Below are 24,141 nucleotides of genomic sequence, written 5' to 3'. Positions count from 1 at the left end.
GGAGAGATTTCCCCTTCCAATTTATTTATGTATTTTTTTAATGAAAGAACTGTCTGAAGAGTTCCTTTCTTTCTGTGTTGGAATATAAATTTAGTGCCAGAGGCTCTCATAGGATAAACACAGGCAGCACACTACTGGGAGCCTAATACACAAACTCAGGAGTCTCATTTTAGTCATTCAAAAAGTATGCAAAGGGTGTGCTGCACAACATCCTGGGACATCAGTAAGTCACCCAAGTTTAAGAATTTAAAGCCACCTTATCACTTCCTATAGTGAACTAAAAGATGACCATTAAAGACTTTCTTGTTCTGTCTAGAAAATATCTCTTTCCTGCAAAGAGGACTATGGAATTCTTAACAAGTTCTACGCTAAAAATAAGGCATAAGCATCAATATGAAGATGAACAGAACAGTTATCTGGTAACTCTTTAATCCAAATGACTTAGAGACTGAATAGACATAGGGAAAATACCTTTAATATGGTTTGGAAGTTTCGCTATTTTTCTAATTTCTCCAAATTTCCTTAATAACTATGCACTAACTTTATCATGAATAAAAAATGTAAGCAATTTTATTTATAAAATAAGAAACTGATATAATGAAATTGATGACCTTATAAATGTGTAGAATAGAAGGCCATCTACATGATTTAATTAAGTGGGTGCTGAGCACAATTCCCCTCCCTTAAAGTGTCTTTAGAGAGTATGCATTTGGGTACTGAGGATCTTCAAGATTTCTGAATAAAATCCAAGACTCTGGTGGGTAGGGATTGGGACTTTTTTTTTTTTTAAGATTTATTTATTTATTTGAGAGAGATAAAGAGAGCACGAGAGGAGATAGGTCAGAGGGAGAAGCAGACTCCCTGCTGAGCAGAGAGCCCGATGTGGGACTCAATTCTGGGACTCCAGAATCATGACCTGAGCCGAAGGCAGTCGCCCAACCAACTGAGCCACCCAGGTGCCCCAGACATCTTTTTTTAAATGAAGATTTTATTTATTTATTTGACAGACAAAGATCACAAGCAGGTAGAGAAACAGGCAGAGAAAGAGGAGGAAGCAGGCTCCCTGCTGAGCAGAGAGCATGATGCAGGACTCGATCCCAGGACCCCGAGATCAGGGCCCAAGCCGAAGGCAGAGGCTTAACCCACTCAGCCACCCAGGCGCCCGGGACTGGGACATTTTAACACAGTTATCTGATAGCTGGCTGAGAACAAATCTTATATAGGATAATAGGTGGACAGCAAAGATAAACTGAAAACAGGAAGGGAAGAGCTAATGATAAATACATACATTCCTGTGTCTAGTATAACTATATGTTCACAACATTATTTGTTTCCTCTGGCATGGTTTACCTGCCCAATATTATGTAAAACACATAACATACATAATACTTTCCCTGGGTACCATATATTCTAATCACTCAACCTTCAAATGAGGGCTGGTATTGATTACCCCCCAAAATAACTTTTATTTAACATGTCATTTTAAGAGAATACAGACCTGTTTCTCATGTTCAAAGACTACATAATTTTGAATTTTTATATAACTTTCCAGTAGTAATAACTAAATTTACATACCAAGTCAAAGGCTCCAAATGACATTCCATACTAAAACTATAAACAGAAAAGTTTTACCTCATGTTTTTCTTGATTTTCATCCACATTAAGTAAAGTTGGTATTTTAGATGAATCTGTTTTCTTTGATTCCCTCTTCAGCACTTTTATCTGTTTAACTTTTGCAGAAATATATACAATGACAACTTGTTATTCCTACCTTTAAATTTTACTTTCCTTTCTAAGAGTTTCAAATAGAAATTCTGATATCTACTAAAGTCAATTTCTCAGTTTATTATAAAGGAACTGAATAAATCATCAGTTGTAATGGTAAAATATGCCAATCATAAATGATCTATTTTATAACTTTACAAATAGCCTACCAGGTATTAAAAGAAGACATTTATTTTTTAAAAATTCTGCCCATAACTGTTAAGTGGATCAGATAATTCCTTTTGAACTGTACAAGTGCTATTTTCTTGCTATTATAGTTACTTTTCACAAGGTGTCACTGTTCTTCAAAGAAACAAAACATCTACTGTGCAAAAAAAAAAAAAGTTTCATTTTAAGAGCTCAGTACATGTTATAAATCTTAATTTACTAAATTTTGAATGTCTGAAGCACATACATTCCTACTATTATCTGGGCAAAATTCATGAGGAAACAAAGGAAATTGATTTGCTCTAGATCGTAGACCAAACCAAAACCACATTCCTCAAATACTGTCCTGAAGTTTCATTGAGCCAAGGAAAAATATGCATTTTAAAGTGTTCTCAATTCTTCTTTAAAAATTCTCTCCTTCAAGTCTTACCCCTTATTTGACTATGAGAGAAAAATTTCTCCTCAGCTGATATTTTTCACAGCAATTTACTATCTTTTATCTAAATCACATCATAAATGTAAGTTATCTTACAAAAAAAGATCTTCTTATAAAAGATACTATCTGAAAAATTTTAAAGCTGGACAACAAATACATACCTTCCATTCCTTTCACCTCCTTGGGCTGTACCGTGAAAGGTAGTTCTGGGAAATGGAATTCCTTCCTGTCAGATCTGGAAAAATTCAGCTTTCTTTTGTTTCCATTTGCCATTTGGTCATTTGGACCTGTTCGCTCATTAAATACACTCTTCTCCATTTGGTTCTAAATAAGCAAATAAACAAGAGTTAATTTGAAAAAAAGATGTATAACTGTTTTGGGTTTTTTAAAAGATTTTATTTATTTATTTGACAGCGATCACAAGTAGGCAGAGAGGAAGGCAGAGAGAGAGGAGGAGACAGGCTCCCTGCTGAGCAGAGAGTCTGATGTAGTACTTGATCCCAGGACACTGGGATCATGACTTGAGCCTAAGGCAGAGGCTTTAACCCACTGAGCCATCCAGATGCCCAGTATACCTGTTTTTTGAATGATGAGCCTAAAATTGCCATCCATTTGGGAGGTAATAAGTAAGATGGCATAAAATGTCTATATTTGCAAAGTTATTTTAATAATTAATAAATAGAATTCTGGGGTGCTTCGGTGGCTCACTGAGTTAAGCAGCTGCCTTCAACTCAGATTATGATCCAGAGGTCCTGGGATCAAGCCCTACATAGGGCTCCCTGATCAGCTGGGAGTCTGTTTCTCCCTTTCCCTCTGCCCCACTGCCCACTTGTATGCTCCATCTCTTTCTCTCTCAAATAAACAAATAAAATCTAAAAAAAAAAAAAGTAGAATACCATTTAAACACATAAACATCAAATTCCAATAAAAGTTTCATGAAGCAAACTTTTAAAAATATACTGGATATTCTAAGAATAATAGTGTTGATCAGGAGAACTATCATCTTAACTTTTAATTTATAATCCTCTTCATTGTACCCTGACTTTGGACAAATTACATAGCTCATTTTATTAATTTATTTTTCTATTTACAAAATGATGTACTCTGGACACAGGGAGAGCCCAGGATTCTAGAAAACCTTTTTGTTTTTATTTTTTAATGTTTAAAAATTTTAAATTTTAAAATTATTAAATTTAAAATATTTAAAAATTTTTTAAATTTAAAATTTTTTAAGTAAATAAACTTTGTATTTTATTTTTTAAAAATAGGTAAACCTATTTTTTTTTTTTTTACCCATTTTTGCTCATTTGGTAACAGTCGATAAAAACTCTCCAAAGTTAAGAACACTCTACCACCATGCAATGTGTAGTATCCCACTGTGTGGCTTTATGTTAAATGCTTACTGAGTCACTTGCTCTTAGATAGATTTGTGTTACTCTCTATTTTTTATTATTATAAATAACATTATGCTTCGATTTTCAATCAGCTATTTCCCTATGTAAAAAATGAGGGAATGAATGACACGGATTACATTTTTCTAGTAAAAGATCTGATGTATCTATTTGGTAATTGCCTTTAATCTATAAAATGTTAAAAACATTTTTGGGGGAGTGAAAGACCAAAAAGTCTTGTAACTTTTTTTTAAGATTTTTTCTTTTTTTTTTTTAATTTTTTAAATTTTTTTTTTTAAGATTTTTAACTTATTTGACAGAGAGAGAGAGATCACAAGTAGGCAGAGAGAGAGGAGGAAGCAGGCTCCCTGCTGAGCAGAGAGCCTGATGCAGGACTCGATCCCAGGACCCTGAGATCATGACCTGAGCCGAAGGCAGCGGCTTAACCCACTGAGCCACCCAGGCACCCTCTTTTTTTTTTAAAAGTAATCTCTACAACCAATGTGGGGCTCAAACTCATGACCCTGAGATCAAGAGTTGTATGCTGTTCTGACTGAGCCAACAGGTGTCCCAAGTCTTGTAACTTTGAAGGGTGAAAATCTTAACTTTTTTTGTGCAAGTCACACATAAAATACACAAATCAAATTTTAAGAAATTAACCAAAATTGTGAAAGCACTAAGGAAATGATGACTTATTTTCATCTCAGAAAAAAAAGCTAGGTGGCCTGGGTGGCTCAGTAGATTAAAGCTTCTGCTTTTGGCTCAGGTCATGATCCCAGGGTCCTGGGATTGAGCCCTGCATCAGGCTCTCTGCTCTGCTTGGCAGGGTGCCTGCTTCCTCCTCTCTTTCTGCTTCCCTGTCTGCCTACTTGTGATCTCTGTCTGTCAAATAAATAAATAAAATCTTAAAAAAAAAAAAAGCTAAAAGCACATTGTTAAAAATTATTTTTTAAATTTTATTTTAGAGAGATTGTGTATTTGAGCCGGTGGGGAAGTACAGAAGGAGAGAGAGAGAACATCAAGGAGACTACACACTCAGTGCAGAGTCCACTGAGGGGCTCAATCTCATGACCCTGAGATCATGACCTAAGCTGAAATCCAGAGCTGGATGCTTAACCAAGTGAGCCACCCAGGCTAGAGCCCCAAATATAGAAAACAAGGATTTGGTGAGGAGGGAGTCAAGGATAATGTTGAAAGAGGCCATGTTTTAGGGGCTCCTGGGTGGATCATTCAGTAAAGCTTCTGTGGGATAGAGCCTCTCATCAGGTTCCCTGCTCAGCAGGGACCTGCTTCTTCCTCTCCCTCTGCCACTTCCACTGCTTTGTGGACTCTCTCTCTGTGTCAAATAAATAAATAAGAATCTTAACTCCCCCCGCAAAAAAAGAAGAAGCCATGTTTTAATGACTAACTTCTTGCCTTACTTGAGTGGGACCTATATCCTCTTGTTTGCTATTAGGCATAAGCTGTCCAATAGATTGTGAAGAAGTACGTCTCTTTTTTGCTCGTTCAGTCAACCTATTATTTAAAAATGAATACAAAGTTATTAGAACTCCCCAGAAGTACTTCTGTTTTAGCTTCAATAATGAAGAAGTTATATTGTGGTAGTCTAAAGTGTGAATAGTGAGTGGCCAAAATGCAATTGTGAGTGTGTAAGTGCCAACTGCTCTACGTAGGTGAAAAAAGAGCAGAGAACAACCTGCTTATTTATGGCTAACATCAGCGGTAAAAACCATATTGTGGGATTACTCTAGCTGGCCTACTTAGTCACTTATATCTACTTTAAATCTGGAGCTCCCCCTCTTTTGTTTTTCTTTAAGTAGGCTCTACACCCAACATGGGGCTTGAACTTACAACCCTGAGATCAAGAGTCATGTGTTCTACAGACTGAGCCAGCTGGGTGCCCATAAATATGGCTCTCCTAACTACTGGGTTTCTCAATTTCTGAGTTTGCTGTCCCATTCTGGTTACAACTATGGCTACTGCAACCATGGTGTTGGGATCATCTCAAAAATGAATAGGCTCTTGCAGTCTGTAGTCTGCTGTACCTTTGGACTGAAAGATAAATGTCCACTTGCCCACCTCTGCAGACCCCTCAGCTTCACAACTTACAGTCTAAACCAGTCTGCTAGTATTGGTTTGGGATACTGAAGGTAGTCTCCTTCCTCAGGTTGATTCACCTAAATTTAGGACTGGCCCTGATGCCTTGCTAGATAGACCCTTGCTAAACAACACACTGCCCTTGCTTAAGCAGACTCATGGTATCGGTCTTAAAATCTGTATCAGTAGCTAAATCTACAACTGGCCCAATATGTTGTTTTATTCCCCAAATATTTGACTTCATAAGCTAACTGGCTGTAAAAGATTATTTTCAACTAGTCTATCTCCATTTAGAAAATTTGCTATGACACAGACAAAATGCTTACTATGTTATACTAAGACACATCAATACCAGACCCTAGATCACATCACCTTTTTCCTCTTCAGATGGGAGGAAATTATTCTGAGAGTCTTTTCTTTCTTAAATGAGGTTTTTCCAAAAGGCACTGGTGAACAATTAAATATCTATATAAGCAAGAAAAATTAATTTCTTCTATAGTATTCTTAACAAACAGTAATGGCCCATTGTATGATTATAATTTCAATATATCTTCAAATTCCATTTACATACAGACACCATGATCTTCATTCTTTGAAATACCATTATATAGGAGCATTTTGTTACTTATATCCATTTGCTTCTCTTTCTTTTCTGTTAAACTCACCTTGAATTGGGATGGGAAAGATTTGAATTGGGATTTGAAGCCAAGAAATTATTGCTCATTAGATTGATGGGTGGCATCATCATACTACCTCCAGCGTGTGGATCATCTTTCATGCTATTAGAATTAGTGCCAGGATTGATGGCGTTTAGCGGTTCACTGATTACAGGTTTTGTATCTTGAGACATAGCATGAGCATTTTCAACAGCATCCTGTTGACAATGTCCACCTTCACACTCTGTCTTGTTTGGTTCTAAGATATCTCCTTTTCCTCCTTTGACTTTAATAACTCTGACTTTGATCTCCCTGGGCTTTTTCTCTTTTTCTATTTCCTGGAACAGATACATCCAACATCTGAGTCAGAAGAATAGTTATTTTTGATATGATATGATACAGTTATACCGGCTAAAAAGAAAACAGCTTTTACCTTTCCCAAAACTGGAGTACCAAGCAGTGAATTAGTATATGTTGTTTTTCTTTCATCTTTCATAAGGTCACTTTCTTTAGAATTCTCTTTTAGCTTTATGAATGAATTGACTTTCGCTTCTTGTAGTAATTTAGCTCTCAGTTCTGGTATGAATCTGATAAAACAAGCAATATCAACCAATAATCTTTTTATTTGTGTAGATAAAGTATTTTATCTTTAATGGACCATATAATCAATTAATTTACATATCTATAGCATAAATAAGCTATCAGTAATGAATGCCAAGAGATGGTATAATATTTAATAAAAATTGCTTCCTGGTAGAGATACATCTTCCAAAAGTTTTTTCATGGGAATTTACTATATAAAATTTTACAGAATAAGTTTATATGAATAAGATTCCTCTTGTGATGTAAACTTTACTCAATAAAAGTATTTTTCATTTTGATAAATTATTCTTTCAAGGAAAACTCAGGCCATTTAATCCTTTTTGTGGTTCTTTAAAGTTACAGTACTTAAAAGATGAACTAACTGGCTTCTGAAATCCTTATTCTAGAGAAATATTTTTAGTACAAAAATTTAACAGAATATATTAATATTGAAGGGAGATCATTTTGGTTGTGGTTTGAATTTTTAAGTTACCTATTTTTTATTAGAAAATCCATTCATATGGCTCAAAATTCAGGAGGCTATATTGAAAAGTCTCCTTACCATGCCCTGAGTTACACAGTTCCCCTCCCTGAAGCAATTATAAACATCAGTTTGGGGAAATTTAATTTAATTTAATTTTCTTTAAGCTGCACACCGAGTATGGGGTTCAAACTCATCACCCCAAGATCAAGAGTCATGTCCTATACTGACTGAGACAGCCAGGTATCCCTTAGTTTGTAGAAATTTTAAAATATCATTCCATGAGTAAATTCTTCCCCAGTTTAGCCCAATCTTGCCAAAGCTGTGCAAGACGTAGGTCTAGAAAAGTGTAGTGTGAAGAGATGAAGAAAACCACCAGTGTGATTCATTTAGCTGAATAAGAACATGTCATACTTCTGTCAAAACGCCCTTGTACTGCAGAAGGTTCTGTGAAAGGGAGAGGCCTCTTATCAAAGGAAAGGGACTTCCCCAAACATTTTCCAAGGATTCCATCATTGGAATTCAAGAATTTTCACCCATCATACTAAAATCTTAGCATCTAAGAACCCAAAAGAAATCAATGTGGTCTATGTAGAACTGATAGGAGCAACTTTTAAATTCAGTAATGGGCACTCTCTTCATCAATGGCATTTTGAATATATCTTCTTCTCATTTTTTTTTGTTTTATATCAAAATTCTTGTTTTGTTCTATATTAAAATTCTTTTTTTAAAAAAAACGATTTTATTTATTTATTTATTTGATAGCTAGAGGGGAACACAAGCAGGGGGAGTGGGAGAGGAAGAAGCAGACTTCCCACTGAGCTGGGAGCCTGATGCAGGGCTCGATCCCAGGACCCTGGGATCATGACCTGAGCTGAAGGCAGATGCTTAATGACTGAGTCACCCAGGCACCCCTATATTAAAATTCCTAAAGTTCTAAGTACTCTAAACTATTTTTTTCACCTTTTTCTAGTTCAGTCTATCTTCAATGGCTGTTCCTGGACTTTAACATACCTAACCTTAAGTCCATCACATTTTAAAGTGACATTCATCTTTTCTGACCTCACATCCAAAAGCTAACTGAATGACTCTGTAATTAAAGAAAAAGAATTTCTGGGGCACCTGGGTGGCTCAGTGGGTTAAGGCCTCTGCCTTCGGCTCGGATCATGATCCCAGGGTTCTGGGATTGAGCCCCACATCGGGCTCTCTGCTCAGCAGGGAGCCTGCTTCCTCCTCTCTCTCTGCCCGCCTCTCTGCCTACTTGTGATCTCTGTCTGTCAAATAAATAAATAAATAAACTCTTAAAAAAAAAAAAAAAAAGGATTTCTGTTTCTTTTGAAGCCCAAATAGAAAATGTTGCGGTTTTGGTTATTTGTTTGTTTGTTTTAGAAACACTGCTGATTCTAGGCAAAATATGGAAAAAGCCTAGATGTCCATCAACAAATGAGTGGATAAAGAGGTTATGGTATATATATATACTATGGACTATTACTCAGTCATCGAAAAGAATGAAATCTTGCCATTTGCAATGACATGGATGGAACAAGAGGGTATTATGCTGAGTTAAAATGTCAGTAAGAGGAAGACAACTACTGTATTATTTCACTCATATGTGGAATTTAAGAAACAAAACAGAAGAACATAGGGGAAGGGAAGAAATAAATAATACAAAATAAAATGAAAACAGAGAAGGAGGCAAACTATAAGAGACTCCTAACTAAAGGAAACAAACTGAGGGTTGCTAGAGGGGAAATGGGGGGATGGGGTAACTGGGTGATGGGCATTAAGGAGGGCATGGGATGGAATGGGCCCTGGGTGTTATACGCAACTGATGAACCACTAAACTCTACCCCTGAAACTAATAATACACTATATGTTAACTAAGTTTAATTTTAATAAAAAATTAAAAGAAAAGAAATACGGCTGACTTATAAATCTACATTGCCATTATACAGAAGGGCTAAAGGCATGTTCCCTTTCTTCAGGGAACTTCCACTTTGGTAGGGAGACTATGACAACAAACACTATAACAGAAAGTAAATAAAGCAGAGGGGAAAAAATCATTTGGGAAATAAAAGCCAATTATAACATATAGGTCAGAGATGCTACCAGAAGAGGAAAAAACAGACTATTCTGAGTCAAAGGTACAAACGGGAATAAAGCTAAAAAGTACTGATTGTTTATTTACTATCTGCAGGCATATGATTACCATTGAAAATATGTATAAAGAGCTTAGCACACTGCCTAGGACGACATAACTGTAATGAATGTTAATTACAATTATTTTTATGGGTAGAATTTTCTTCATGACACCTGTAAGTCTACCATAGACCTTGTTAATAAAGGAACTAAGTCTTTGTTAAACTGAATTTTTTTGTGTGTAACATTAACCTATGTAGCAATTCTCATGCTAGTAAAATTCCCTAACATAAAACACTAAGAAGTCCACACTCACTCAACATACTTACTTTTCAATAAATCCATCTCTAGTAAAGTACTCATGATGCAAAAGATTAGTAGATGATGTCCTTTCAGCAGGATCAATTTGTAAACAAGCCTAGAAAATGAAAAAAAGATTCTAACATTAAGTAAGATCTTACCAGAGCTCTCTAAGGTAAAAACTAAATTTATTTGACATATGTAGAAGTAAATAATTACCTGGAACTAAAACCATTCTTGAAAAGATGGATTTAGAGCTTAGGAATTTCTGACAATGAGTTCTGACCATTTACTTCCCTAAGAAATTTGTACTTGCAAAGCATTAATATAGGTTATATTTCCTAGGATTCTGGCCAAGACAGAAGTTAGTCTGTTTCTGCTGGAATTAGCAGAAATTAATTAGTTCATTTTGATCCTCTTATCAGCACTGTAAGGTGGAAAGTTCGTGGATTATTATTTCCATTTTACCGAACTAGAAGACCAGTGATTTACTATATTATTAACTCATATTGTCTGAATCCTAACCCATTGATTTTTCTTTTCCTTTTTTTAAAATATTTTATTTATTCATTTGCAAGAGAGAGAGAGAGAACACAAGCAGAGAGAGCAGCAGGCAAAGTGAGAAGAAGAAGCAGGCTTTCTGCTGAGCCAGGAGCCAGATGCAGGACTTAATTCCAGGACCCCAGGATCATGACCTGAGCCAAAGGTAGCCAGCCACTTAAAGAACTGAGCCACCCAGGTGTACCTCCATTGCTTTTTTTATGGCATAATATAACTTCACAAACATTCAAGCCCCCAAATCTTTTAGTAATCCACTATGAGAACAGCTCTTTTTTTGTTTCCCTATCTTGGTAACATTCAACTGAATTAGAGAAACATACAAACAAAAACCCCACAAAACAAAAACAGATGATGGAAGGAAGAGTTCTTAAAATAAGTTGAACATGATAAATTTATATATAATCAAATAACTAGTTGTAAATAGAAGATATTTTTAACCAAAATATTAAATATAGAATTTGAATAAAAGCCATTTGCCTTATAGTTTTCATTTATTCCTTTAGAAGAAGGCAAAACATAATAATAATTGGTAACTTTTATTGATGTTTACTGTGTGCCACACAATACTCTACCTAGCTTTTTCTTATAACATGATGCCAACAACAACCCTACAGGTAGGTATTATTATTATATCCCCATTGTACAGATAAGGAGACTGAGCCCCAGAGAAAGCAAGTAATTTGTCTAGATCAAACAAACAGAAGAGTAGAATTAAAATCCAGATAATTCAAGGTGATTGAATATAATGTTACATTTTTGTTTATTTCAAAATTTTTATTTTTAAATTGATTCATGAAAAAAGTTGTAAAGATCTGCTATACAACAATATGAATAGAGCTGACAGTACTGTTCTACACATTTTAAAATTTGGTAAGAGAGTAGATTTCTTGTTATGTGTTTTTTTACCACAATAAAAATATACTGACTCACAAAGCAAAATTGAGTTCATTATTTTATGATGGGAGAATACCCAGACCCTTAAAACTGCAACTAGCTAACAATATGTGCTTATTTTAGAATATGATAATAATCCATCAATAAAACTTAATAAGTACATATTGGAGCACCTGGGTGTCTGAGTTGGTTAAGAGTCTGCTTTCAGCTCAGGTCATGATCCCAAAGTCCTGGGATTGAGTCCCACATTGGGCTCCCTGCTCAGTGGGGAGCCTGCTTCTCCCTCTGCCCCTTCCCCCCTCAACACTCATGGTGTCTCTTTTTCTCGGAAAAATAAATAAGTAGAATCATTTTTAAAATGTTAAAAATTCTGCCCAAGTCATAGCCTACTAGAGGCAGACAAATTAGTCCTTCTTTGAATAATATAATTAGAAAATTTAAATACATGCCTTAGTTTGGAAAATATAAGATACTATACTTTGAGGGGCGCCTGGGTGGCTCAGTGGGTTAAGCCGCTGCCTTCGGCTCAGGTCATGATCTCAGGGTCCTGGGATCGAGTCCCGCATCGGGCTCCCTGCTGAGCAGAGAGCCCGCTTCCCTCTCTCTCTCTCTGCCTGCCTCTCCATCTACTTGTGATTTCTCTCTGTCAAATAAATAAATAAAATATTTAAAAAAAAAAAAAAGATACTATACTTTGAGAAACAGACAGGCAGTCTCTTTAAAAATTAAACATACACATACTTTAAACCCACCATTCCACTCTTAGGTATTTACTCAGAAGAATAAAAATATACATCTACAAAGACTTGTACATGAACATTCCTATTAATTTTGCTTGTAACAGCCCAAAATAGGAAACAACCCAAAACAGGGGAATAGACTAAAAATTGTTGTATATCCTTATAATGGAGTCCTACTCAGTAATAAAAAGGAATCAGCTACTGATACCCACAAAAACATGAATGAATCTCTAAACCTTAATGCTGAATCAAAAAGTATATACTATGTAATTCCATATATATATCCTAGAAAATGTAAACTAATCTATAGTGATAGAAAGCAACTCTGAGGTTGTCTGGGAACAGAAATGGAGTCATAAGAGGATTGAAAAAGGATAAGAGGACATTTTAGAGTTTGATGGAAATGACAGATATCTTGATTGTGGTGGTGGTTTTATAGGTATAAAAATCTACCAAAACTCATCACATTATGCATTTTAAGTATGTTTAGTTTACTATACATAATTACATCATGATAAAGTTTAGAAAATTTGAACCTAGAAAATGATATAAGCTCTGACCCAGATATTAAGATGGATTTTAAAGTCACAACAATCAATCAAACTGGTATTTACACTAGAATAAAAAAAGAAATCAATGAAATAGAAACAAACCCAAGCACATGTAAGCATTTTGCCTATGATAAATGTGGCACTCCAAGTCACTGGATTACTCAAGTTGAAGAAAATATTTGCAACATATATGACAAAAGACTAATATGCCTATTATTTTACAAATCTATGTGGGAAAAGTTTAGTCCAATTGACAAATAGTTTAATGGTTCTTTTTTTTTAAGATTTTATTTATTTATTTGACAGATGGAGATCACAAGTAGGCAGAGAGGCAGGCAGAGAGAGAGGAGGAAGCAGGCTCCCTGCTGAGCAGAGAGCCTGATGCAGTACTCGATCCCAGGACCCCGAGATCAGGGCCCAAGCCGAAGGCAGAGGCTTAACCCACTGAGCCACCCAGGTGCCCCTTTTTTAATGATTCTTAAAACAAGAACTACAAATAGTCAATTAGTATTAGTAAAATGTTCAACCTTTCCTGTGATGATATAAATGCAACTGAAAAAAAATGGTATTTTAAACTTACTAAATTGGCAAATATTTTGGGGTGCCTGGCTGGTTCGGTTGGTAGAATATGGTAACTCTTGATCTTGGGGCCATGAGTTTGAGTTCCACATATGGTATAGAGATTACTAAAAAAAAAATTGGCAAATATTTTAAAAACTATAATATCCGGGGCCCCTGGGATATCTGTCTGTCAAATTTTTAAAAATCTTTTAAAAATTAAAAAAAAAACTATAATATCCATTGCTAGATTGAGAGTGGGACTTTATATCCAGTGCTACTACTTGAGAGTATTTGAGTATAAATCAGTGAAACCTTTCTGGAGGGAAAAATAGCAAAATATATTAAAAATTCTGAAAAAGTATAAACCCTGTGGCCCACTAATCACAATTCTAGGAATTTATCCTAAACAAATAATAAAGCAAGTTCAAAAGACTTTTTAAAAGATGTTCACAGGGGCGCCTGGGTGGCTCAGTGGGTTAAGCCGCTGCCTTCGGCTCAGGTCATGATCTCAGGGTCCTGGGATCCAGCCCCTCATCAGGCTCTCTGCTCAGCAGAGAGCCTGCTTCCTCCAATCTCTCTGCGGCCTCTCTGCCTGCTTGTGATCTCTGTCTGTCAAATAAATAAATAAAATCTTAAAAAAAAAAAAAAACGATGTTCACAAAATCATATCTACCAAGAGGGAGAAAACCTGAAAACAAATATTCAAAACTGTAAGATCAGTTAAACTATAGAACAATCTTACAATGAAATACTATGTAACCATTGAAAAATATGATGTGGTTCCATATTTACTGTCAGGGTTACATAACAAACAGGTCACAAAACTATGTGAAGTATGTCATCTTTTAAAAGCATAAATTTCTATGCACATATTTGGCTGGCAAAAGTCTAGAAGTATATAAATCAAAATGTCACTAATTTTTCCCAGATTGTGGGAGTTGGGAAAATCTTAACTTCTTCTTTATGTTTATCATGTATTCTCTACTTTTTCTATAATCATTATGTAGTCCTTGTATAATTAAACCCATGACATAAAAAATAAATTCAAAGGAAAATGTAGCAAACAAATCTAATTCTTTTATTTTTTTAAAAGAAATTTTATTGATTTCTTTGAGAGAAAGAAAGAGAGAGAACAGGAGTGGGGGAGCGAGAGGGACAAGCAGCCTACATTCTGAGTGGGAGCCCACTGTGAGGTTCAATCCCAAGACCCCAAGATCATGACCTGAACCAAAAGCAAGAGTCAGATGATCGACCAACTCAGCCACCTCAGCACCCCTGATTCTTTTTTTAAAGATTTATTTATTTATTTTAGAAAGAAAGTGAGCATGAGTGGGAGGGGGAGAGGGAACGGAAAAGAGAACGTTAAGCAGACTCTGCACTGAGCACAGAGCCTAATGTGGGGCTCAATCTCATGACCATGAGAGCATGATCTGCACAGAAACCAAGAGTCAGAGGCTTAACCAACTGAGCCACCCAAGCATTTTGAGAGAATCTCTCTCTATTTTTTTTTAAGAATCTATTTATGTATTTATTTATTTATTCATTCATTCATTCATTTGAGAAAGAAAGGGAGAGAGCACAGAGGGAGTGTAAAACGGAGAAGTAGACTCCCCACTGAACAGAGAGCCCAGTGAGGGACTTGATCCCAGGACCCTAAGATCATGACCCAAGCCAAAGACAGATGCTTAAACTGACTGAACCATCCAGGTGCCCACTGATAGAAAGAATCTTAAACAGACTCCTTGCTGAGTGTGGATCCCACCATGGGGCTCAATCTCACAACCCTGAGATCATGACCTGAGACAAATCAAGAGTTGGGACACTCAAATGACTGAGCCACCCAGGCACGCCAATGAATCTGATTCTTAATAAACTCTAGTTTTCTCCAGATACCAGTGAAATAATTTTTTCTGTTAAGAATTCCTTTAAGAATACTCTTTTGATGCTATATATCATATGTTTAGTAAGTTTATCTAAGTAACAACAGCAACAATTAAGGCCCTGTGCTCAGAACATTTTCACCATTACCTCATTTAATCTTCCAGCCCCAGAAAAATAAAGACCATTATTGTTATTTTATAGCCCAGTAAACTGGGCATGAAGATTAAGTGACTTTCCCAAAGTTACAGAGCTAATTAGTGACAGAGCTGAGTTTTAGTCTATGTGATTGCAGAGCCCTGTCTTATAACACTACACCACACTTGCTTTGAAATTTAGGTAACTACATTTTTTTAAAAGGGCTTTACATCAGAAATAAGATATCTCAGTTGACCCTGAGAAAGGAAATTAACTAGATAGAGAAAATAAATAGAAGTAGATTTACTTTCTACAGTAAATTCTCTTACTTTTTGAATTTTGCTCTAAATATATTGGTAAACTTATTACCTAGTTTAAAAAGAAATTTACATTTTAAAATAATTAGAAAATGTTATAATATAACGCTTTTGTTTTCTCCAAACCCCAACTGAATTTTGGCATTAGTATACCCTCAAACAACACTAAAACTGCAGTTGTCAATGCCCGGTAGATATCTCAGGATACCAGTTTACATGGAACAGAGCCCTAACTTGGATAGACTGGCTATTAAAAGGTGGTGATAAGCATGGTAAGTCCTTTGAATTTTTCCAGTTTACCCATAAGTATCGTTAAAATTGGAATAAACTAAAAATGGACAGGATTATCCTAGGGAGTTTTCAGTTCTATCTATTAATTTTAATTTTTCTGAACTAAAGATGTAAAGACAGGAAGATAGTAGCTTCTAACAGATAACATTATGAATCCTTTCAGAATTTCAATAAAGTAATATCTTAAAACTGTATTATAATTTATGCAAATTTCCCAGAAATAAGTTCTTAATTCTTAACATACATGAACTATATCTGCCAACAATCCATTTAACTTTGGGTATTTTTTTCTTGCATTTTTGGGGTGTTGAACTTGAGGAAGGACCAGCCCAGCAAAAATGGGACTCTTGGAAAAGATATTCTGTAAGTGAGGAGTCAAGTTGCCTGAAAAGAGAAAAAAATACGAATATAAGAAAACAGAAATTAATCTACAATCGAAATAAACAAATTGTGGGGTGCCTGTGTGGGCTCAGTCATTAAGCATCTGCCTTCCCGGGCTTCCTGCTCAGCAGGAAGCCTGCTTCTTCCTCTACCACTCCCCCTGCTTGTGTTCCCTCTTTCACTGTGTCTCTCTCTGTCAAATAAATAAATAAAATCCTTAAAAAATAATAAAATAAACAAATTGCTGTGTGGTCTGCATTAAATTACTAAAAAAGAAGAACAATTATGTTCTTTTAATTTTTTAAGGTTGAACAAGAAACTATCTGAATATAGCACAAAAATTGGAAGTTTCCCCAGTAATGTGTTGATAGCATGTAAGCAGTAGAAAATTTAAAGCCACCAGGTTCATTTTCATTTCCCAAAATATAAGACATAATATATAATGCTATCAGGAAAAGCAAACCTTTACATATTTCCTTATGGGTATCTAAATAGTCTAACAAATGTTTATCAGCAAAGCCTTACTCAAAACAGCTAAAATATCTAAATTATTTAGAAACAGAAATATTGCAAAGAAACAAGGCTATAGAGTAGCAGAAGAATGAAAAGAACTGTAAATCGGAGTGGAGAGAGCTAAGCTCCAGCACCAGTTTCATTATAACTATTTCTGTGGCCTTGGGCAAATATCTTCCCTTACTATGCTTCAGTTTCTTTATATGTAAAATGACAGACTTAATCCCATCATCTCTAACATCTTCTAACGTTACTCTCAAAACCAGAACATTAAAGGTGACCCAAAAAGGGTGATGCTTTAAGACTCCAAACTGTATCTGTTGTTAATATTTATTCAGACTTCATGATTATTATAGTTGCTCCAGTACCTTCCTCATGATCCTGTAACTACATGTCTGTATAGCTTCTCTATCACAAAAGGAGCTCCTCAAGCGCATCATACCCAGCAATTGCACTACTGGGTATTCACCCCAAAGATACGGATGTAGTGAAAAGATGAGCCATATGCACCCCATGTTCATAGCAGCAATGTCCACAATAGCCTAACCATGGAAAGAGCTGAGCTGTCCTTCAACAGATGAATGGATAAAGAAGATATGGTCCATATACACAAAGGACTATTACTCAGCCATCAGAAAGGATGAATACCCCCAACTTTTGTATCGACTTAGATGAGACTGGAGGAGATTAAGTGAAATAAGTCAAGCAGAGAAAATCAACTATCATATGGTTTCATTTACTTGTGGAACATAAGGAATATCATGGAGGACATTAGGAGAAGGAAGGAGAAAATGAGGGAAGGGAAATCAGAGGGGGAGATGAACCATGACAGACTATGGACTCCAAGAAACAAACTGAGGGTTTTAGAGGGGAGGGAGGTGGGGGAATGGGTTGGCTTGGTGATGGGTATTAAGGAGGGCACAGATTGCATGGAGCACTGGGTGTTTTACGCAAACAATGAATCATGGAACACTACATCAAAAACTAATGATGTTGCGCTCTCATGTTAATGGCGGGTGGCGTCTGCTGAGGGGGACGCAAATAACCGCTACCGGCAAGGGAAAGTCTCCTTGCCTGCCCCACTTCCATTCTCCGCAAGTATTTGAGCTCGCCAGCATGTCCGTGGTGCCGCCGAATCGCTCACAAACCGGCTGGCCCCGGGGAGTCAACCAGTTCAGCAACAAGTACATCCAGCAGACTAAGCCCCTCACCCTGGAGCGCACCATCAACCTGTACCCTCTTACCAATTATACTTTTGGTACAAAAGAGCCCCTCTATGAGAAGGACAGTTCTGTTGCAGCCAGATTTCAGCGCATGAGGGAGGAATTTGATAAAATTGGATTGAGAAGGACTGTAGAAGGGGTTCTGATTGTACATGAGCACCGGCTACCACATGTGTTACTGCTACAGCTGGGAACAACTTTCTTCAAATTACCTGGTGGTGAACTTAACCCAGGAGAAGATGAAGTTGAAGGACTAAAACGCTTAATGACAGAGATACTGGGTCGTCAAGATGGTGTCCTGCAAGACTGGGTCATTGATGACTGCATTGGTAACTGGTGGAGACCAAATTTTGAACCTCCTCAGTACCCGTATATTCCTGCACATATTACAAAACCTAAGGAACATAAGAAGTTGTTTTTGGTTCAACTTCAAGAGAAAGCTTTGTTTGCAGTCCCTAAAAATTACAAGCTTGTAGCTGCACCATTGTTTGAATTGTATGACAATGCACCAGGATATGGACCTATCATTTCTAGTCTCCCTCAGCTTCTGAGCAGGTTCAATTTTATATACAACTGAATTCCTGCACAGTGGAGAAGTAAAAGAAGCTGTCTCTGTGAGCACAGCTATACACAGTGTAGAATAAATATGGTAGAAAAGTTTTTTTGGGGTTTTCTCTCTTTCCCAATCCCTAAATTGCTGCCTACTTTCTGTTGTTTGAATAGTAAAGTTAATATGAAGAACTAGATGGTGGTGTAAACAAATGTGATAATGTTTAATTTTGGTTCTACTCATACTTTTTTGTACAACATTAAAGAATATGAACTTCTTTCTATTTGTATTTTTTTTCTTTTTTTAATTTTCACATTAAACTTGTAAAATTCTTACAAAAAAAAAACTAATGATGTACTATACAGTGACTAATATAACATGATAAAAAAAGAAATACATTTAAAAGAAATCATTGAAACTCCATAAGCAAGGCTAACTAACCAAGATGTTTGTGTATTCATTCAAAGCAGATCATTAAAAAAGTAAAAGCGCTCATCAAATGTATTTTTGAATAAGTTATTTAATTACCTGGATATCTACAGTAGTTTAAAAAAAGTTATCTCGATAAGTAACTTTCTATCTCTAAGTGCTTCAAAAAGATACCTAAATCAACTCTATTATTTAAAAGTCCTCTTAGAGAGATGCAAATATATATAGATGCCAAAAAAATTTTTTTTAGGATTTTATTTATTTATTTGACAGAGAGAGACAGTGAGAGACCACAGCAGAGGGAACGGCAGAGGGAGAGGGAGAAGCAGGCTCCCCACTAAACAGGGAGTCCCATGCCAAGCTTGATCCCAGGACCCTGAGATCATAACCTCAGCAGAAGGCAGATGTTGAAGAAATTGAACCACCCAGGCACCCCTACAAGTCAAAATTTTAAAACAACTTTAAGACAAATTGAAGTAGGTTTCTACTGTACCATTTTTCTTACTATCAACCATTAGCAAATGACTTAGCTATTTGCAATCTGGCAAAGAAAATGCTATTTACAAAAACAGAGAAGAATTTTCTACCTTCCTTATCAGCCCAAGGCATACACTTGCTGCCATCTGTCAAAAAGTAGCTTCCCCGTTCATATAAAGAAAAAACTGAATTTGAAAATCAAGCAGAATTGACAAAGTAATATTTACTTTAAGCATTTAACAGTGTATTTCAGTAGTACCCACCTACTTTTAAAACAATTTTATGAAGTAAATCCAAATCAGAGCTGCTAGGAAGATAGGGGTTTCCAGTGGCCATCTCAATGATCATACAACCCAAAGCCCAGATATCTACAGGTCTGAAACAAACAAGAATAAATCATTTTTTATGGAAAAATATATAAAATGTATCTTTTTTATGATTTTATTTATTTATTTGACAGATAGAGATCACAAGTAAGCAGAGAGTCAGGCAGAGAGAGAAGAGGAAGCAGGTTCCCATGGAGCAGAGAGCCCGATGTGGGGCTCAATCCCAAGACTCTGGGATCATGACCTGAGCCGAAGGCAGAGGCTTAACCCACTGAGCCACCGAGGTGGCCCTAGATTTTATTTATTTATTTGACAGAGATCACAAGTAGGCAGAGAGGCAGGCAGAGAAAAAGATGGGTAAGTAGGCTCTGCTGAGCAGAGAGCCCGATGTAGGGCTTGATCCCAGGACCCTAAGGATCATGACCTGGGCTGAAGGCAGAGGCTTAACCCACTGAGCCACCCAGGTGCCCCTCTTCTAAAATTTTTTAAAATAATGTTCCAGCCAAAGAAAAAAATCATGATTAGGCAGTATCATTAATAAATTTTCATCTTAATATCATATGCCAACTTTAGGATATATATTAAACATTACCACATTTTATTAATATATTAAATATCTTATATTTAAATCACATGAGAAGCCATATAGTAGTTCAGATGAAAAGTAACTATAATTCTAAAATTGTTCCAGATACTTACATAAGGACATTATGGAATTCCAAATTCTTAGTCGGGGGGAACATGGAGTTCAATCCCAAACCCTGAGATCACAACATTAGCCAAAACCAAGAGTCAGATGCTCAACTGACTAAGCCATTCAGGCATCCCCCCGCCGATTAGGAATTTTAAATAGATAAAAAGGAGCCAAATCTCACATTCAGAAGAAATATAAATACTACAGTGAGCTGTATCCTTCACTGACCCAACTGATAAAAATTGTAAGGTTCAATAACTGCTATATTGGTGAAGCCATGGAAAATGAACACTCCTATGTACCATCCTGGGAGTGTAAACCATACGACTTCTTTGAAGGGAAAATTGACAAAAGCGACCAAAATTAAAAATGTACCTACTTGGGGCGCCTGGTTGGCTCAGTGGGTTAAGGCCTCTGCCTTCAGCTCAGGTCATGATCTCAGGGTCCTGGGATTGAGCCCTGAATCAAGTTCTCTGCTCCGTAGGGAGCTTGCTTCCCCATTTCTCTCTGCCTGCCTCTCTGCCTACTTGTGATCTGTCAAATAAATAAATAAAATCTTTTTAAAAAAATGTACCTACTTTTGACCAAACAACTTTACTCCTAGGAATTTAACCAACGATCTACTCACCCATGTGCACAAAGATAAATGATATGAGAATTCCAGAAGCATTGTTTGGGGTAGAAAAAATTGGAAACAACCTAAAATCCTTCATATGAAAACTGCTATGTAATATTTTATACACCCACACTACGAAATATTATTCAGCTATCAAAAAGAAGGAGGTATATGCTAATATAAATTGATCTCCAAGATGAACTCTCAAGCGAAAAAAGCAAAATTCACTGAAGAAATCCAAGAACATGTACATAAATGGAGAGATAATTGTGTGTTCACAAAAAGGAAGACTCGATATTGTCAAAACATCAACTCTTCCAACCTGATCTATAAATTCAATGCAATGCCAGTCAAAATCCAATTTGGATATCAACAAATTGATTCTAAAGATTATATTGTTAAAAAAGAGACAACTGGCCCCAAATGGAGTCACTTGTGCTAAAGCCCACCTCACCAAACTAAGATTAGGGGCCCCTGGGTGGCTCAGTCCATTAAGCCTCCAGCTCCTGATTTCAGCTTTGGTCATGATCTTTGGGTCATGAAATTGAGACCCATGTCAGGCTCTGTGCTCACTGCAGTCTCCTTGTAATCCTCTCTCTCAGGGCGCCTGGGTGGCTCAGGTGGTTAAGCATGCAACTCTTGAATTTGGCTCAGGTCATGATCTCAGGGTTCTTGGATGGAGCCCTGCTTCCAGCTCTTGGCTTAGCAGAGTCTGCTTGAGATTCTCTGCTTCACCTCCGGCCCATGTGCTCTCTCTTTCTCAAATAAATAAGCTCTTAAAATAAATTCTCTCTCTCCTTCTCTCTCTGCCCCTCCCCTGCCTCATGTTCTTTCTCTCTCTAAAATAAATAAATGAATAAGCAAAATCTTCTTAAAAATACTTAATTAGTTTCAACTTCTCCCAGAAGTGGACTCTTAAACCAGTCAATCTGGATTTACATGGTCAACACTAGTGAGATAACCTACCTGACAGAACCCTGCTATCCCCTAAAGGTGACCTTACCACAAACAATCTACTCTTTACTAGTAACTGCCTTGTTCTGCCCCATTCTACCTATATAAGTCTTTCCATTTTGTACAGCCTCTCAGTGTGTCTTTCTGTCTGCTAGATGGAATGCTATCTCATTCACAAATCGTTGAATAAAGGTATTAAGATCTTTAAATTTTACTCGGCTGAATTTTGTTTTTTAACAATATGGAAAAGCAACAGACCCAGAATAGCCAACACAATGCTGAAGAACAAAGTCAGAGGAAAGATACTACCTGACTTCAAGACATATTATAAAGCTACAGTAATCAAAACAGTATGGTATTATTGAAAAAATAAACAAACAGATCAAGAGAACAGAATATAGAGTCGAGAAATAGACTCACAAAATATATTCAACTAAACTTTGAAAAAGAAGAAAAGAAAATTCAGTAGATAACAGAATGTCTTTTCAAAAAGTGATACTGGAGCAACTGTCATCCATGAATCAGTATCAGGATCCTGAGATCGAGCCCTTAGTCAGGATCTGCATTCAGTGTAGAGTCCACTTGTCTGTTCGTTCCTCTCCCTCTGCCTCTTTGCCCCCAACCCCCCACTGTCTATCTGTTTCTCTCTTTCTCTATCAAATAAATAAATAAATAAGCTTAAAAAAACTATTGCACTAATCGATATTTAGCCAGATGAGTTATATGAAGAACTTCTATCCACCGAAAAACCTGCACATGAATGTTTCCAGCAGCTTTATTCATAACTGCAAAATGCCCCTTCATTAGATAAAAGATAAACAAATTGTCAAATATACATACAATGGAGTACTAGTGATTAAAAAATGACCTATTGAGACATAAAGCAAAACAAAACCAAAAAATGAAGGAAACTTAAATACACATTGCTAGGTGAAAAAAGCCAGTCTGAAAATGCAATATAACATATGACCCTAAACACATGACATTCTGGAAAATACAAGAGTATAGAGACAGTAAAAAGATCAGTGGTGGCCAGAAATTCAGGGAGGAGGAGGAAAGGATGAAAAGATAGAACACAGAGGATTTCTAGGGGTGTGGAAATATTCTGTATAACACTGTAATAGTGGATAAATGACCTTATACAGTTGTCAAAATCCATAGGAATTCAACACAAAGAGTGAACTTTAATGTAAACTATGGATTACATTAACTATGGATTATGATTAACAATAATACATATATAATGTTTTATCAATTTTTAAAGATTTTTAAAAGATTTTTATTTATTTATTTATTTGACAGACAGAGATCACAAGTAGGCAGAGAGGCAGGCAGAGAGAGAGGAGGAAGCAGGCTCTCTGCTGAACAGAGAGCCCAGTGCGGGACTCGATCCCAGGACCCTGGGATCATGACCTGAGGCGAAGGCAGAGGCTTTAACCCACTGAGCCACCCAGGCGCCCCTAAAGATTTATTTTTTTTAAGTAATCTCTACACCCAATATGGGGCTCAAACTCACAACCCCAATATCAAGAGTTGCATGCTCCACTGACTGAGCCAGACAGGCACCCCAGGGGTTTATCAATCTTTTTAAAAGTGCCAAACTAAGGGACGCCTGGGTGGCTCAGTTGGTTGGGCAGCTGCCTTCGGCTTGGGTCGTGGTCCCAGCGTCCTAGGATCGAGTCCCACATTGGGCTCCTTGCTCCGCAGGGAGCCTGCTTCTCCCTCTGATTCTGCCTTCCACTCTGTCTGCGTATGCTCACTCTCGCTCGCTCTCTCTCTGACAAATAAATAAATAAAATCTTTAAAAAAAAAAAAAAGTGCCAAACTAATGTAAGGTGTTAACAACAGGAAAACTGAGTTGTGGAGGGGGTAAGAAGGAGGGGGTAGGTATTGGGGAACTTTACTTTCTGCTCAATTTCTCTGTAAACCTAAAAATGCTCTCAGAAAGTAAAGTCTACTAATTAAAAAAAATTTTTTAAAGGAAGATTCTGTACTATATGTCGTACACTTTTATTTCTTTTTTAAAAGGAGAT

At 36.5% G+C, this 24,141-nt stretch overlaps 2 protein-coding genes across 3 annotated transcripts in view; one reads left to right on the top strand and one right to left on the bottom strand.

Annotated features, from left to right (window-relative positions):
- Positions 1-24,141, bottom strand: part of LOC101676954 (serine/threonine-protein phosphatase 2A catalytic subunit alpha isoform) — a 141,165-nt gene that overhangs the window by 75,413 nt on the left and 41,611 nt on the right. For both annotated transcript variants that reach the window (XM_045075502.1, XM_013052501.2), the window contains exons 5-12: positions 19,782-19,894; positions 16,190-16,329; positions 10,044-10,132; positions 6,946-7,099; positions 6,522-6,850; positions 5,181-5,274; positions 2,530-2,692; positions 1,633-1,730 (exon numbers count right to left, since the gene is read on the bottom strand). In XM_045075502.1, coding sequence (XP_044931437.1) covers positions 1,633-1,730; positions 2,530-2,692; positions 5,181-5,274; positions 6,522-6,850; positions 6,946-7,099; positions 10,044-10,132; positions 16,190-16,329; positions 19,782-19,894 — 1,180 coding nt within the window. The remainder of the gene's footprint in view (positions 1-1,632; positions 1,731-2,529; positions 2,693-5,180; positions 5,275-6,521; positions 6,851-6,945; positions 7,100-10,043; positions 10,133-16,189; positions 16,330-19,781; positions 19,895-24,141) is intronic.
- LOC101676661 (cleavage and polyadenylation specificity factor subunit 5-like) lies at positions 17,839-18,851 on the top strand. Its single transcript, XM_045075503.1, has one exon. The coding sequence runs from the start codon at positions 17,956-17,958 to the stop codon at positions 18,637-18,639; it is 684 nt and encodes a 227-aa protein (XP_044931438.1). The 5' UTR covers positions 17,839-17,955; the 3' UTR covers positions 18,640-18,851.

This window comes from Mustela putorius, unplaced genomic scaffold (assembly GCF_011764305.1).
Source record: "Mustela putorius furo isolate JIRA1106 unplaced genomic scaffold, ASM1176430v1.1 tig00000145_pilon_pilon_pilon, whole genome shotgun sequence".
NCBI lineage: Eukaryota > Metazoa > Chordata > Mammalia > Carnivora > Mustelidae > Mustela > Mustela putorius.
This window is presented reverse-complemented; position numbering and strand designations above follow the sequence as displayed.

What these genes read in the sequence shown, in the direction of transcription:
- LOC101676661 (XM_045075503.1), top strand. Translation starts at nt 17,956, where the DNA reads ATGTCCGTGGTGCCGCCGAATCGCTCACAAACCGGCTGGCCCCGGGGA.